Here is a 16,407-nt window from a genome sequence, read left to right on the forward strand (position 1 = left end):
AGTGTGCCAATGTGGCATTCACCACTTTCAGCTCAAAAACAGCAGCATATACTGTAAATATGAGTAAAGACGTCTAAGAATCCTATGGACAAGCAAACCATGGGATAATACTTGGGCTACTGTCATCACAATAGGAGCCAGGCACATTTACTACCCACAAAAACTGGCCTAGTGAACATATGTCAAAGCCGGTACCCCCCTGTGCGTGGCTGGCTTCCTGTTGACAGCTGGCCTTTCCTCTTGCTTGATATTTCGGGAGTTCCTGCTGCCTATCAATCCAGCAGCAGGATATGGTGACATCATCACTGTAACCCCTCATCTGCTAAACTACATGCTTTACAATGCTGAGGATGCAGAAAGAGATACTGGGAATGTTACAACTTGTGGAATTAGGGAAGGAAATGGAAGTTTGGAAAAACATTAATGACAGCAGAGGGGAAAATGAACTGGTGGTGGGGAGTGACACAATTGTCTGCTTAATTCAATGTACAGCTTAATGTAAAATGAAGATCATATTGCAAAATGACACAGATATATATGTAGATGATGCAGATTTGAACTTGGCATTTGTCCCATTGTATTATCTGCCCTCCTTAGCCAATACAGTTTTCTAAATGCACAGTAGGCTCAGCCCTCAAGAGATAAATGACAAAGTTCCCAGAAGGATTGGCTACGAGATACGAAATTTGTGTCGTATAAAGGGTTACAGACCATTGCCACAAGCCACCCCAGTGCAGCTGGGAAGCCTAGGGAATGTGAGATGTGCGAGCAGTGTGAGTGTGTGCGAGTCTGTGTGTGTGACATGGGTGGAGTTTAAGGCTGCCTTTGCACCATTGATTCAAATCAGCCTTCAGGGGCTGTGTTCTATCCTCAGCTTCAAGTTAGGGAGAGAGTGAGAGACAAAACCCCACACGCATTAAAGGGAAAAAGTTTAGAATCACAGTCATAACAGGAGGATCCTTCCCCCTCTCCCTCTCCTCCTTCCCCCTTTCTTGGCGGCAGCTTCTGATGTGAGCCAATTTTTTCCAAATTTGGGATTTGTTGTTTTGAGGGGGAAAACAAATCACTGCTGGGATCCAGGCAGATTCTGGAATTGTGGACGATCCCAAAAATGTCGGATCCTACAGTAAATGCGCACCTGGAAGGTATTATATCCGATTTTGAAGGTATGTGAGTACCAGGATTCTGTTTTTTTTGCTATGGTGTTCTTTTACAGCTGTACGTGTGCTTGTCAGAGGAGAGAATTAAGATGCATGATGTAACACGTAAGATGGAAGGATAGAATTCAAAATAGAGAAAATGGTGTGCAGAACGTATATGGGTTTCTAGATAGATGTCTCCAAAAATGTGAAATTACACATATGGTCAGGAAATAGAGGCTGTATGGAGGGACAGGTAATGAGCGAGAGAGAGAAAGACATGGTGGATAGGGGGTGAAGGAGAGCTGGCTGCAAATTACTCAGAAAGAGCAGAAAATCTACTGGTGAGTCACATAGAGGGGGAGGAAGTATGAGACATAGAACAGAATAGAGATTTTATGGCAGCACATCTGTATGAAAGGCTAAATTATGCACAGTACAGATAGGGGTGAGAATGGATGAATTCTAGGAGGTTTCCAATGCAGTTTGACGTGCATGAACAGCGTAGCGTCTAAAGAGATTCTAGAGAAATGAGCCAAGTAGTCCAACTCCCAGCAGAGTATTAGGGAATCACTGACAGATGGAGTTGATTCACAATTCTGCCTTTGTTCACTATTAGTCTTGCAGCCCAGAATGGAGGACAACCTAAAACTTACAGGTCTACAGGGTTAAAGTCACTTGCGCCAACCTGTCATCATAGCATCTATAGAATGGCCTTATGTCCCCGAGTGTCCCTTGGGTTATGTTCCAGATGGCACCCCAGGCTTTCATGTGATCTCTTTTTTTTCTCCTGAGGGGCCTTCTTCATCCTAATATTTTGCTGGTCCTTTGTAGTAGTAGTCAAATGGTATTTTGTCACATCTCAGCCCAGCTAAAAGAAAGCCTATGCCTCTCATGTTTCCTTCTTTTTGTTGGACGGGGTCAGCAGCTGAGCATGTCACATCCAAAAAGTGTCAAGCCTGAAAGATGGGGAGCAACTTGAGATTCGTCTCCATTTCCTTTTTAGACTGATCATAGTGGAGGGTGTTACTTCAAGATGTTGTTCAAGTTATAAAAAAAATTGTTCTCCCACTTGTTTTAGTGTGAAGATATATTAACATGTTTAAGCCCCTTTGGTTGTGTGTTTATATGACTGTAGCGATTATATGCCCACTGACCCTTACAAACCATCATGTCCAGTAGTGAACTGTCAGTAATTCTAAGCCTACTCTATAAGCCACTGCCAGTAAGAACTAGTGATGTCACAGACCACATGGTGCACTGACAGAAAATAGGAAAACATTATATAGTTACCAATAGAGATTCTTTTTGTTTTGTTTTTTCAATTAAATTAGAAATCCTCTTTAACCTCTTAAGGATGCAGCCCTTTTTCACCTTAAAGGAGTACTCCGGCGCGCACTTTTTTCCTTTTATCCCGTCCGGGCTGCAAAATAAAAGAAAACACACTTTCTCTTACCTGCCAACGAGCCCCCGGAGCTCCGGTACAGGTGTCCGATCCCCGGGCTGTATTCTTTTTACTTCCTGTTAGCCAGACACGTCACACGGAGCTTCAGCCTATCACCGGCCACAGCGATGTCCCACCTTGGCCGGTGATAGGCTGAAGCTCCGTGTGACGTGCCGGGCTAACAGGAAGTAAGAAGAATACAGCCCGGGGATCGGACACCTGTACCGGAGTGTACCGGAACTCAGGGGGCTCGTTGGCAGGTAAGAGAAAGTGTGTTTTATTTTATTTTGCAGCCCGGACGGGATAAAAGGAAAAAAGTGCGCGCCGGACTACTCCTTTAAGGACTGAGCGCTTTTTCGCAATTCTGACCACCGTTGCTTTACAAATTAATAACTCGAAAACGCTTTTACCAAATTTTCTGTTTCTGAGTTTGTTTTTTCGTGACATATTCTACATTATTTTGGTGGTAAATTTCCAGCGTTACTTGCATCCTTTTTTGGTGAAAAATCCCCAAATTTCATGAACATTTTGAAAATTTAGCATTTTTCTAACTTTGAAGCTCTCTACTTGTAAGGGAAATGGATATTCCCAATACATTTTATTTTTATTCACAAATACAATCTGTCCACTTTATGTTGACATCATAAAATGGACATATTTTTGCTTTTAGAAAAAATTTGAGAGCAGCAATTTTCAAAAATTTCATGAGAATTGCAAAATCTGAAGGGACAGATGTTACAGAACTACAACTCTCAGCATGCCTGGGCAGTCTAGGCATGCTGAGAGTTATAGTTTGGCAACATCTGGAGGGCTACCGTTTGGGCACCACTGTAAGTCTCCAAACTGTGACCCTCCAGATGTTGCAAAACTACAACTCCCAGCATGCCCAGACAGCCTTTGGCTGTCTGGGCATGCTGGGAGTTGCAGTTTGGCCTTCCTAGTGGTTGCCACAGTAAAGATCACCTTACTTTCACTTTCATTCTCCCCCTCCCCCCCACCGTCGTTACCCTACCTGTGCCTGTCTCCAGCGACGATCCGGGGTCCCACGCATCTTCTCCTCCAGGTACCGGCCTCCATCTTCTCCCCATGTTCCCCACGACATCCAGGGGTGGGCAGAATGAGGGGTTGACATGGCAACCCACTGTCCTGCGCTGCCATTGGTCAGAATCAGTTCTGACCGATGGCAGGGGATAGGAGGAGATCGCATGTCTGAATTGACGACATGGTCGCCGAAATGGGGGGCTCTCAGGACCCCCCTGGGCGATGTGCCGGGATGCCTGCTGAATGATTTCAGCAGGCATCCCAGTCCGGTCGCCAACCGGCTAGCGGCGGGGACCGGAATTCCCACGGGCGTATGCATACGCCCCACCTCCTTAAGGACTCGGGATGTAGGGCGTATGCATACGCCCGGTGTCCTGAAGAGGTTAATGAAGGCCTCTGGGCTCTCCTGACTAGCCTGTTTCATTAAATTCTTGTATTCCCCATAAAATGACAATTCTGGAACATCTTTTCCTATAGTTCTTTGTTGTGCCATTACCCCGGTATTATTACTAGAAATGTAGTGCAGAGACAACCCCCCAAATAGTAGCACCCAGTTGACCATTTAGTCAGACTTTGTTTTGGTAAATATAGCATAGAAGCAGCACAACACAGAGCTACAAGAAGAGATGCACTAGATTTGTAATTTCATTGGCAATACAAACATTGACTTGAACAGACAGGTCAGGAGAGGCCACAGGTCCTCCTTAAGGTTTTTGTTATGACATGTTGTATGGTGGTAGGATTTGTAGGGTGGGGAGCTGCTACTGTCAATTATACAGCTGTTCCTATTTAGCTTTATATAGGAATGTAAATGTGGACTAGTGTCTTAACCTAGAAGAGGTCTTGGCCGCCTCACTTGTTCATTGTATAATTGTAATTGGTTGTGTAACTGTTTCAGATAGTAAAACAGTGTGAATTTGAGGACTAAGGCGGCCATTACTAAAGACTTTGGACAAGGATGTTATAGAGTATTTTCACCTAGTACTGGCTTCTTTTTTGACACAAATAAGTATGACAGATTCCTACTGATGAGATTGTTATACAGAATATATACCGTATTTTTCACCGTATAAGACGCACTTTTTCTTCTCCAAAACTGGGGGGAAAAAGTCGGTGCGTCTTATACGGCGAATACACCCCTATCGCGGCGGTCCCTGCGGCCATCAACGGCCGGGACCCGCGGCTAATACAGGACAACACCGATCGCGGTGATGCCCTGTATTAACCCTTCAGACGCGGCGATCAAAGCTGACCGCCGCGTCTGAAGGGAAAGTGACACTAACCCGGCTGTTCAGTCGGGCTGTTCGGGACCACCGCGATTTCACCGCGTCGGTCCCGAACAGCCCGACTGAATAGCCGGGTTAGTGCTTACAGGACACCGGGAGGGACCTTACCTGCCTCCTCGGTGTCTTCTCCGTTCAGGGAACCCCTGTATGGCCGGCATTCTCCTTCCTCGTCATCACGTCGTCGCGTACGTGCGTCGGCGTGCGTAACGACGTGATGGCGGCGACGGAGAGCGAGGATACCCGGCCGGCAGCAGAAACGTTCCGGGGCAACGGGGACGCGGCAACATCGATGGAGCGACATCCAGGGCAGCGGTGACGGGTCCGGAGCGGCGGGGACACGTGAGTATTACCTCCTATGCAGTGGTCTTCAATCTGCGGACCTCCAGATGTTGCAAAACTACAACTCCCAGCATGCCCGGACAGCCGTTGGTAGTTGTAGTTTTGCAACATCTGGAGGTCCGCAGGTTAAAGACCACTATTGGGTTCAAAATCTTAATTTTTTTTGATTTTGCACCTAAAAATTGGGTGCGTCTTATACGCCGGTGCGTCCTATAGGGCGAAAAATACGGTATATATTTTTTTCATTGTCAAGTGTTTTATTTTATTAACGGAAGTCCAGACAAGGGCACAAATCATAGTAAAGATTGATCGACAACAAACTTCAAAGGCCAATACTGCACAACAAATCATATAGAAAATGGACATCTGAAATCCCTAATGTATAGCCATGTTATCTCAATGGAACACAACCCCCACATCACACCTACAAGGATCCAGGAATAGACACAATATGGGCAGAGATATGGGTGGGTAGGTGGTTTATTGGGGTCCTAACACTAGAAAGCTCCTTAACAAATTCATGGCATATGACATGGAAGAAACAAGGTAGTCACGAAGGAGGTAAAGAAAATCAATGGTGACCACAGTGTTTCCTCCATGTGACAGACAGTGAAAGGATTCCACCAAACAACTCTGAATGTCTCTGCTTCCTGGGCCCATGTAAAATAATGGGGTAATCTTCAACCACAGCCGTTGGCAGAGCCGGATTAAGGGCACCATGGGCCTGGTGCTGAAGAGTTTGATGGGCCTAAAAGTGGCCGCAACCCGGCTGATGTGGGTCACAGTGTGACTCTATTTACTTTTTTTAGTTATATTAACTTTATTTTAGTGCGTATTTTGCTGCAGATTTTCAGCTACTTATTTGATACAGCTTTTTTTTCTGGAGAAAATAAGCGTCTGAATATAAGCAGCATAAAATAAAAAGCAGTAGATTCCGTAGTGATGAGCGGCAGGTGCCATATTCTAATTCGCAATATTTTGCGAATATATGGACGAATATTCCTCCTATGTTTGCGAAATGCGCATATTCGCTATGTTCGTTCTCTTTTTTTTTTTCCATCTGAAAATAAGTAATAAAATTTGCATAGTATTATATATTTTACCTAAAAGAAAGGAGGGATCAGTGTCCAGTCTGGAAGTGCTGATATTCGCATAAATATTTGCATAAATTTGCATTAAAAAAATGAATATTCGTAATTACGAATATATGTAACTATATTCTAAATATCTGCAAAATCGCGAAGTGCTGATATTTGCGGTAAAAATTTGCATTTCGAATATTCGTGCTCAACACTACAGATCAGCAGCGGAAAATCCACAAAAAAATGTGAATGAGCCCTTAGGGTACGTTCACACGTGTATATTTTCTGCTGCAGATCAGCTGCAGATTTGCTTCAGCAGATTTTGCTACCCATGGAAGTAAATGGGCAGAAAAATTTGCAGCAGCAAATCTGAAGCAAAAATAAGCACATGTGAAAATACCCTTATTGACACGAGCGCATTTCTTTCAAACTCGAAGCGGATCTTCCACTGTAAGTTTAAAAAGGGCAGGGTCTCCGCATGCTACCCATAGCAGATTTTTGTCAGTGGAATCTCCCCTATTAAAAATCTGCCACAGACCCTATTGCAGGGGTCTCAAACTCAAATTATCCAGGGGCCACTGGAGGTAGCAGCTGGGTGAGGCTGGGCCGCATGCGCCCCTTACATATAATGCCCTCATCATACGCCCCTCATCATCCACCAGCAACACCCCCCACCAGCAGTAGCACCCCCATCATCCACCAGCAACCCCCCCATTCCCCCTACCCCGTGTAGTAATAGCATGAGCTGACGGATGATGGGGGTGCTACTTCTGGAGGTTCGTCACATTATGTAGTAGCAGGTTCCTCACATTAGGTAGGCAGCAGGTTCTCCACATTAGGTAGGCAGCAGGTTCCCCACATTAGGTGGGCAGCAAGTTCCCCACATTAGGTAGAAGCAGGTTCCCCACATTAGGTAGAAGCAGGTTCCCCACTTTAGGTAGTAGCAGGTTCCCCACATTAGGTAGTAGCAGGTTCCCCACATTAGGTAGGCAGCAGGTTCCCCACATTAGGTAGGCAGCAGGTTCCCCACATTAGGTAGTAGCAGGTTCGCCACATTAGGTAGAAGCAGGTTCCCCACATTAGGTAGTAGCAGGTTCCCCACATTAGGTAGTAGCAGGTTCCCCACATTAGGTAGAAGCAGGTTCCCCACATTAGGTAGTAGCAGGTTCCCCACATTAGGTAGAAGCAGGTTCTCCACATTAGCATTGTCGATCCCCCCCCCCCCCCGACTCACACACACACACACACAGACACCCACACATGCACACACACACACATAGACAGACACCGACACATGCACGCACACACACACCCACACAGACAGACACCCACACATGCACACACAGACATAGACAGACACACACACAGACATAGACAGACACACACACACACAAACACACACACAGAGACACCCACACATGCACACACACACACATAGACAGACACTGACACATGCACGCACACACACACCCACACAGACAGACACCCACACATGCACACACAGACATAGACAGACACACACACGCACAGACAGACACCCACACATGCACACACACATAGACAGACAGACAGACACACATGCACACACACACATAGACAGACACCCACACATGCACACACACATAGACAGACACACACACATGCACACACACATAGACAGACAGACACACACACATGCACACACACATAGACACACACAGACAGACAGACACTCACACATGCACACACACATAGACAGACAGACACATACACACACACACACATAGACACCCACAGACAGACACTCACACATGCACACACACATAGACACACACAGACAGAGACACACACAGACAGACAGACACCCACACATGCACACACGCATAGACAGACAGACACGCACACACATAGACAACCTTACCTGTCCTACGCTGCGCTTCTCCTGTAGTGAAGAAAACTGTGTCTTGAAGCGTTCTGTGTCCCGAACAGCTGAGAAAATTGCTGAGTCACTGTGCTGAGTGCTGAGACACTGTGATTGGTTGATGGGGGTGTGTGTGCAGTCTGAGTCACTGTGCTGAGACGCTGTGATTGGTTGATGGGGGTGTGTGTGCAGTCTGAGTCACTGTGCAGAGACACTGTGATTGGTTGATGGGGGGTGTTTGCAGTCTCGCTCTGCTCAGAACACAGAACTGCTTCAAGACACAGTTTTCTTCACTACATACCTGGCGCGGGCCACAAACTTTCGTTCCACGGGACGGGAGTTTGAGACCCCTGCCCTATTGACTTCAATGGGGCCTGCGGCGGATTTTCAACAGCGAAGATTCCGCTGGCAAAAGTCTGCTGCGGGTAGCATGCGGAGACCCCGCCCTTCTTGAAACTCATTAATAACTACAACTTCCAGAATGCCCTGATACAGCCTATGGCTTTTCAGCTGACCCAAACTAAAACTACAACTCCCAGCATGTTGCACTATAACTTATACTATACTACCATATAGTGCAACTTGCTGTGTCATAGGCTGTGTCAGGGCATGCTGGGAGTTGCAGTTGCAGTTAGATACAAACCTCAACTCCCAGCATGCTCTGATATTGCTTATGGCTCTGCAGTTGACCCCAAACAACAACTCCCACCATGGTGAACTTCAACTTTACTAACCTTAATGAGTGTCCAGCTGATGCTGAAAATTCCCGATGCACGCATAGCAAGCCACACCCCTTCTGTGTAGCCACGTCCCTCTCTGAAGCCATGCCCAGTATATATCGGCCTATTTTCCGGAAGGGGCCTGGAGATGCAGCTCCATCAGGTCCTATGTTAATCTGGCCCTGGCTGTTGGGACCCTTTGACACCAGACCCTGGGTGTGACGATAGTTTCAACTCTGTATCTACAGACTGCTTTGTTATGAAGTTTTCATGGCAGTGTAGGGCTTTACTTTTTAAAACAGACTATTTAAAGGGAACCTGTCTCATTACCAATTTGCAAGTATCATGTTATAGAGCAGGAGAAGCTGAGCAGATTGATTTACAGTTTTGTCAAAAAAGTTCCAGGACAACTTGTCATTTATTCATGTAAACCTCTCCTTATTCTGGGCAAAGTAGTCTAGTGGGTGGTCCTCCTGAGTTACTGATAGCTGTCTGTGTGTAAGTGTAGATATAGAGAGAGCTGTCAATCATTAAGTAGGACCACCTACTAGACTACTTAGCCCAGAATGATGAAATTTACATGAATAAATGAAAGTTATCCTGAAAGTTTTCCGTCAAAACCCTATACAGTGGTCCCTCAACATACGATCGTAATCCATTCCAAATGGACCATCGTTTGTTGAAACCATCGTATGTTCAGGGATCCGTGCAATGTAAAGTATAGGACAGTGGTCTACAACCTGTGGAACCCCAGATGTTGCAAAACTACAACACCCAGCATGCCCGGACAGCCAATGGCTGTCCAGGCATGCTGGGAGTTGTAGTTTTGCAACATCTGGAGGTCCGCAAGTTGAAGAACACTGGTATTGGAAGTTGTACTCACGTGTCCCCGCCACTCTGGAGTGTCACCGCTGCCCTGGATGTCGCCGTCCATTGCTGTCGCCGCGTCCCCGGGGTGTCCCCGACGCTCCGTCAAGGCCTTTGCTTCCCTGGCATCCTTGCTCTCCGTCGACGATGAAGTGCGCCAACGATGTAGGGGATCCTGAAGAGGACGTGTCGGAGCCCCGAGGACAGATAAGTGATAGTCAGCGGACCACACGGGGCACCGTAAACAGCTATCCGGTGGCAGCTGAAGCAGTCTGCGCTGCCGGATAGCTGTTTATGCGATGGCCCCGATAAACAAAAGCATCGTATGTTGATGCTGCCTTCAACATGCGATGGCCTCTGAGAGGCCATCGTATGTTGAAATGATCGTATGTCGGGGCCATCGTAGGTCGGGGGGTCACTGTATCAATCTGCTTAGCTCCTCCTGCTCTATAACATGATACCTGCAGATTGGACAACATTTTCAGTCTTACAGGTTCCCGTCATGTAATTGAAGTACATTAGAGAAAAATAGAGAGTAAGTTTCATCATACCGCAGTGAATAATAATGGTCTCTTTAGTGTTGGTGGTTGGATCTGCTTACAAATCTAGTTTTGTCTCATCAGGTCCTTTAAACATCTAAAATCCCACCACCATAATACCAATATAATTTTCTTTGAAATTAAGGAATGTTTGTCACTCAAAGGCTTGCCCTGTTTGAATAAGCTTTTTTCAATAAGCTGTTTTGGCCTAAGGAATATTGATTTCGATGAATTTAACCTCATCAGGATACCGGGCATATGCATACGCCTTGCATCCCGAGTCCTTAACCCCTTAAGGACGCAGGATTTTTCCGTTTTTGTTTCAAATAAATTTTTATTGAATTTTCAAGAAATACAAAGAACTAATAAAAATGACATATAACCAAAACAAAAATAACATATCTGCATATCAATAATAAATCTCAGACAATCTGTAACACGTTTTTGCATTTTCATTTTTTCCTCATCACCTTCTAGAAATCATAACGCTTTCAATTTTGCACATAAAATTTCATATGATGGCTTATTTCTTGCGCCACCAATTCTACTTTTCAGTGACATTAGTCATTTCACCCAAAAATCCACGGCGAAATGGAAAAAAAATTCATTGTGTGACAAAATTGAAGAAAAAATAAAATTATGTAGGTTTTGGGGGCTTCCGTTTCTACGCAGTTCATTTTTTGTTAAAAATAACACCTTATCTTTATTCTGTAGGTCCATACGGTTAAAATGATACCCTAATTATATAGGTTGGATATTGTCGTACTTCGGAAAAAAATCATAACTACATGCAGGAAAATTTATATGTTATAAATTCTCATCTTCTAACCCCTATAACTTTTTTATTTTTCTGCGTATGGGCTGGTATGAGGGCTCATTTTTTGTGCCATTTTCTGAAGTTTTTATGGGTACCATTTTTGTATTGATTGAACTTTTTGATCACTTTTTATTCCTTTTTTCATGATATAAAAAGTGACCAAAAATACACCATTTTGGACTTTGGAATTTTTTTGCGCACACGCCATTGACCATACGATTTAATTAACGATACATTTTTATAGTTCGGACATTTCCACATGCGGTGATACCACATATGTTTATTTTTATTTTTATTTACACCGGTTTTTTTTTATGGGAAAAGGGGGGTGATTAAAACTTTTATTAGGGAAGGGGTTAAATGACCTTTGTTAACTTTTTTTTCACTTTTTTTTTTGCAGTGTTATAGCTCTCATAGGGACCTATAACACTGCACACACTGATCTCCTATGCTGATCCCTGCAAAGCCATAGCTTTGCATGGATCAGCGAGATAGGGGCTTGATTGCTCAAGCCTGTAGCTCAGGCTTGGAGCAATCAATCGACGATTGGACGCCGCAGAGTGAGGTAAGGAGACCTCTGTCTGCTTCCCAGCTGATCTGAATATCGCGATTTTATCGCGATGTCCCGATCAGCCCGACTGAGCTGCCGGGAAGCGTTTACTTTCCATTTCAGATGCGGTGGTCAACTTTGATCGCCTCGTCTGAAGGGTCAACAGTGTGCGGCACAACATTCGATGCAGCGCGCTGTTAGCCCAAGGTCCCGGCTATGATTAGCAGCCGGGACCAACCCGGTGGGATGCGGGGTCACGGCGTGACCCCGTTTTAAACACCGGGATCGGGCGAAGGGCGTACAGATACGTCCTTAAGGAGTTAAGGACGTGGGGCGTATGCATACGCCCGTGGGAATTCCGGTCCCCGCTGTTAGCCGGTTGGGGACCGGACCGGGATGCCTGCTGGAATCATTCAGCAGGCATCCCAGCACATCGCCTAGGGGGGTCCTGAGACCCCCCCCATGTTGGCGATCGCAGAAAATCGCATGTCAATTCAGACATGCGATTTTCTGCTATTCTGGGCTGATCGGGTCTCTGGTGACCCGATCGCCCGGAAATTAGGGATGATCGGAGCTGTCAGTGATAGCCCCGATTATCCTGAGGGCTAGGAGCGAGGTCGCAGTGCTGCGATCTCCTCCTATCCCCTGCCATTGGTCAGAACTGATTCTGACTAATGGCAGCGCAGGACAGTGGGTTGAAAGTGAAAGTAAAGTGATCGTTACTGTGGCAACCACTAGGAAGGCCAAACTGCAACTCCCAGCATGCCCAGACAGCCAAAGGCTGTCTGGGCATGCTGGGAGTTGTAGTTTTTCAACATCTGGAGGTCAAAGTTTGGAGACCACTGTTACAGTGGTGCCCAAACGGTAGCCCTCCAGATGTTGCCAAACTACAACTCTCAGCATGCCTCGACTGCCCAGGCATGCTGAGTTCTGTAACACCTGTCCCTTCAGATTTTGCAATTTTCATGAAATTTTTGAAAATTGCTGCTCTACTTTGAAGCCCTCTAATTTTTTCAAAAAGCAAAAATATGTCCATTTTATGATGCCAACATAAAGTGGACATATTTTATTTGTGAATAAAAATTTAATTTATTGGGAATATCCAAGTAGAGAGCTTCAAAGTTAGAAAAATGCTACATTTTAAAAATGTTCATGAAACTTTGGGATTTTTCACAAAAAAAGGATCCAAGTAACACTGAAAATTTACCACCAAAATAAAGTAGAATATGGCACAAAAAAAAACAATCTCAGAAACAGAATATTCGGTAAAAGCGTTTTCAAAGTATTAATTCGTAAAGCGACGGGGGTCAGAATTGTGAAAAAGGGCTGCGTCCTTAAGGTGAAAAAGGGCTGCGTCCTTAAGGTGAAAAAGGGCTGCGTCCTTAAGGGGTTAAGAGACCCTCAAGAACTGAGTGTTCTCTTTGACACAGCTTTAAAATCTAGCTAAAAGCCATTAGCCTTATTCCATGTACAAATCCATTCCTTATATGAGCAACAATATTTTAGATCTATGCTGATTTACATGACTAAATTATCTTGCAGGGCTTCCTATATAATTCCTGGATCACTCACAGCCTTATTCTTGACCGCACATCCTCCGTTTGCTCAGGGTGATTTGTATTCCAGCAACAACAATGTGATCAGTCAACAAATAGGCATTTACTCGTTTGTCAGCTGATTGGTGGCAATATCTGCCTAATCGGCCTAAAATCTTGAACTATGCCATCCTTTACTGAGCATAACACAGTACAGAGCAAGAGTTTGTTTAAAAAGTTTCCCCCTGTATTGTCTTGGTCTATTCTAACCAGCGTCTTATAAGATTAATGGTGTTAAACATGCTAATTTATTAGGGTGCAAGTAATTTATTACTTTATTAGTAATCTATTAATAGTATGGTTAAAGGGGTACTTCGGGGAACTAAACTTATACCCCACCCTTTCCCTCTCACCAACCTATTTACAGTTGTGCTCATAAGTAGTGATTAGCGGCATAGGCCTATTCGAATTTCGCATATATTTTCACTTTTTTTTCCATGTGAAATTCGTAATTACATTTGCAACATGCACATGCACGATTATATCTTTCAACTAACTACTTTCCTATTGGTTGCTAGGGATGTTGCTAACATCTGACAACTCTATTTGCATTCTTCTCATTGGCCCACAAGCTAAAAGAAGGGAGGGGTGAGTGTCCTCTGGAAGTGCCGATATTTGCATGATTTTCACATTCACTTATTCGCCTTCTTTGGACCACAAGCTGGAAGCAGGGAGGGATGATCACTTTTTATTTACACAGTACACATTATTGAAAAAAAACAGCCCCGTCCATAGGCTTGCATTGAGGGGGCGGAGCGTGATGTCGCACGGGGGCAGAGACGTGACGTCACGATACTCCGGCCCTGTGATCGTGATTCATCAGACCCGGAGCGATGTTCTCTCCGGAGGCTGATGATAGCGGGGTGCTGTATGAAAGATTGTGGGGGTCTCCAGTGGCGGGACCACCGCAATCAGGAATCTTATCCCCTATTCTTTGGATAGGGAATAAGATGTCTTAGGGCTGGAGTACCCCTTTAAGATCTCCCCAGAGTGGCTCAATGATATTGAGGTCTGGAGACTGAAATGGCCACTCAAGAACCTTCACTTTATTTTTCTGTAGCCAATGACAGGTCGACCTGGCCTTGTGTTTTGGATCATTGTCATGTTGGAATGTCCAAGTACTTCCCATGCGCAGCTTCCTGGATGATGAGTGCAACTTGTCTGCCAGTATTTGTTGATACAGCACAGAGACAAGCCTCAAACCTTCTCGCACAAAGTCATTTGGAGTGATGAGACTAAAATTGAACTGTTTGGACACAACCATAAATGCTACATTTGGAGAGAAGTCAACAAGGCCTATGATGAAAGGTACACCATTTCTACCTTGAAACATGGTGTTGAATCGCTGATGTTTTGGGCATGTGTGAGCTACAAAGGCACAGGAAATTTGGTCAAAATTGAGGCATTGTGAATGCAGTAATGTATCAACAAATGCTGGCGGACAATTTGCACTCATCATCCAGGAAGCTGCGCATGGGATGTACTTGGACATTCCAACATGACAATGATCCAAAACACAAGGCCAAGTCGACCTGTCATTGGCTACAGAAAAATAAAGTGAAGGTTCTGGAGTTGCCATCTCAGTCTCCAGACTTCAATATCATTGGGGAGACCTCAAACATGCAGTTCATGCAAGACAGCCCAAGAATTTAGGGACACTGGAGGCTTTTTGCCAGGAAGAATAGGCAACTTTACCATCTAAGAAGATAAAGAGCCTCATCCACAACTACCTCAAAGGACTTCAAGCTGTCATTGTTGTTAAAGGGGACAATGCACAGTATTAAGACATGGGGTATGTAAACTTTTGATCAGGGTCATTTGGGTAGTTTATGTTGTGATTATGATTTGAAAAGAGTAAACACAGTTGTTGGACAATAAATGGCTTCAGCCAACAACGAACCATGAGTGAAAGTAAAGTTTTTGTGTTATCATTCATATTCTCTGAACAATGGTTAAGAAATCATAAATTCTGCAAGGGTATGTAAACTTATGAGCACAACTGTATTTATCATATTATTCATTAGCTATATAGAACAGTTTCCCTCTTTGAGCAGGGAGTGAGAGAAAGACGTCATAATCAGATCCCCCTTGTCTCTGTGCAAAGGCCTCACTGAAACTAGCCCCCACCCTCCTGGAAGACAAAGATCATGTGATTTCTCTCTTGTTCACCACCACACCTTCCCTCCGCTTCCCTGTGTGAGGATCTTGCAAAACAGCTCAGTGTCTCCTCAGCACATAACACTGCTCTTTCCTGCTGTAGATCTTATCACTGATTGCTGCCACTGAGAGCATAGCATAATTTATTGCTGGGGGGGAAGGAAAGTTTGAAAGAAAAGACTTGTACATTGCATGCTGCTCACTGTGTTTACAACACAGCACGCACACAGATAGTAAAAGCAATTGGCTAGCAGTCATTACACAGAGCTGCACTGACTGATGGGAGTTGTAGTCTGGGCAGCAAGCAAGCGGGTTAGTCAGGGTAGGTAAGTATGGCTTTTTTTTTACTATTTTTATGGGCCTCTGCACCATATGAATTTTTATCCCAGTGACAAAATATCCCTTTAAGTATTTATTTAAGTCACCCAGACTTGTTCCATACTTCAGATTTATTACACCCTCAATGCTTTTAGCATAGATCTTAAATTAATTTACATTGGAAACGTGAGTAAGACTATACATACTTACAGTTTTATTGGGCTCTGTTCAGGTTATTTTGAGGCCTTTGATATGGTGCCATACATGTGGTAACTGTATTAATTATAAGCTTGAACTCATTGTGAATATATTTGCACTTGAAGCACAATTCACATGATCTTGGGCCAACAATGGGTGTAACTGCAGTTTTGAAGCACTCTATCTCAAACACAGGAGCTGTATAACTTTAACTAGAGTAACCAATTTGTGTTAGGCCATTCTCACTCTGCATTAACAGGGCCTATCTACGTCATGCATGGGGAGGTCTCTCGACATATATGGTAAATCTATGCTTGCTGTATGAATAGATGCTGCACTATTCCATAGAGAAGTATACAATAAAAAAAATTGTATACCATGTGGTGGTAGCTTTTTTTTTTAACAAGAGAGCCTAT

The 16,407-nt window shown here is 44.5% G+C and overlaps 1 protein-coding gene across 4 annotated transcripts in view; it reads left to right on the plus strand.

Moving 5' to 3' along the window:
• Window positions 1-16,407, plus strand: part of SEPTIN9 (septin 9) — a 366,436-nt gene that overhangs the window by 168,408 nt on the left and 181,621 nt on the right. Inside the window, exon 1 of one of the 4 annotated variants that reach the window (XM_056549572.1) lies at window positions 869-1,166. The exons of 2 other annotated variants lie outside the window; for them this stretch is intronic. In XM_056549572.1, coding sequence (XP_056405547.1) covers window positions 1,112-1,166 — 55 coding nt within the window. In that variant the 5' untranslated portion in view covers window positions 869-1,111. Of the gene's footprint in view, window positions 1-868; window positions 1,167-16,407 lie in introns of those variants that run through there. One more of the 4 variants, XM_056549573.1, reaches the window with a different exon arrangement.

The sequence above is a fragment of the Hyla sarda genome, chromosome 13 (assembly GCF_029499605.1).
Source record: "Hyla sarda isolate aHylSar1 chromosome 13, aHylSar1.hap1, whole genome shotgun sequence".
In the NCBI taxonomy this organism is placed as follows: Eukaryota; Metazoa; Chordata; class Amphibia; order Anura; family Hylidae; genus Hyla; species Hyla sarda.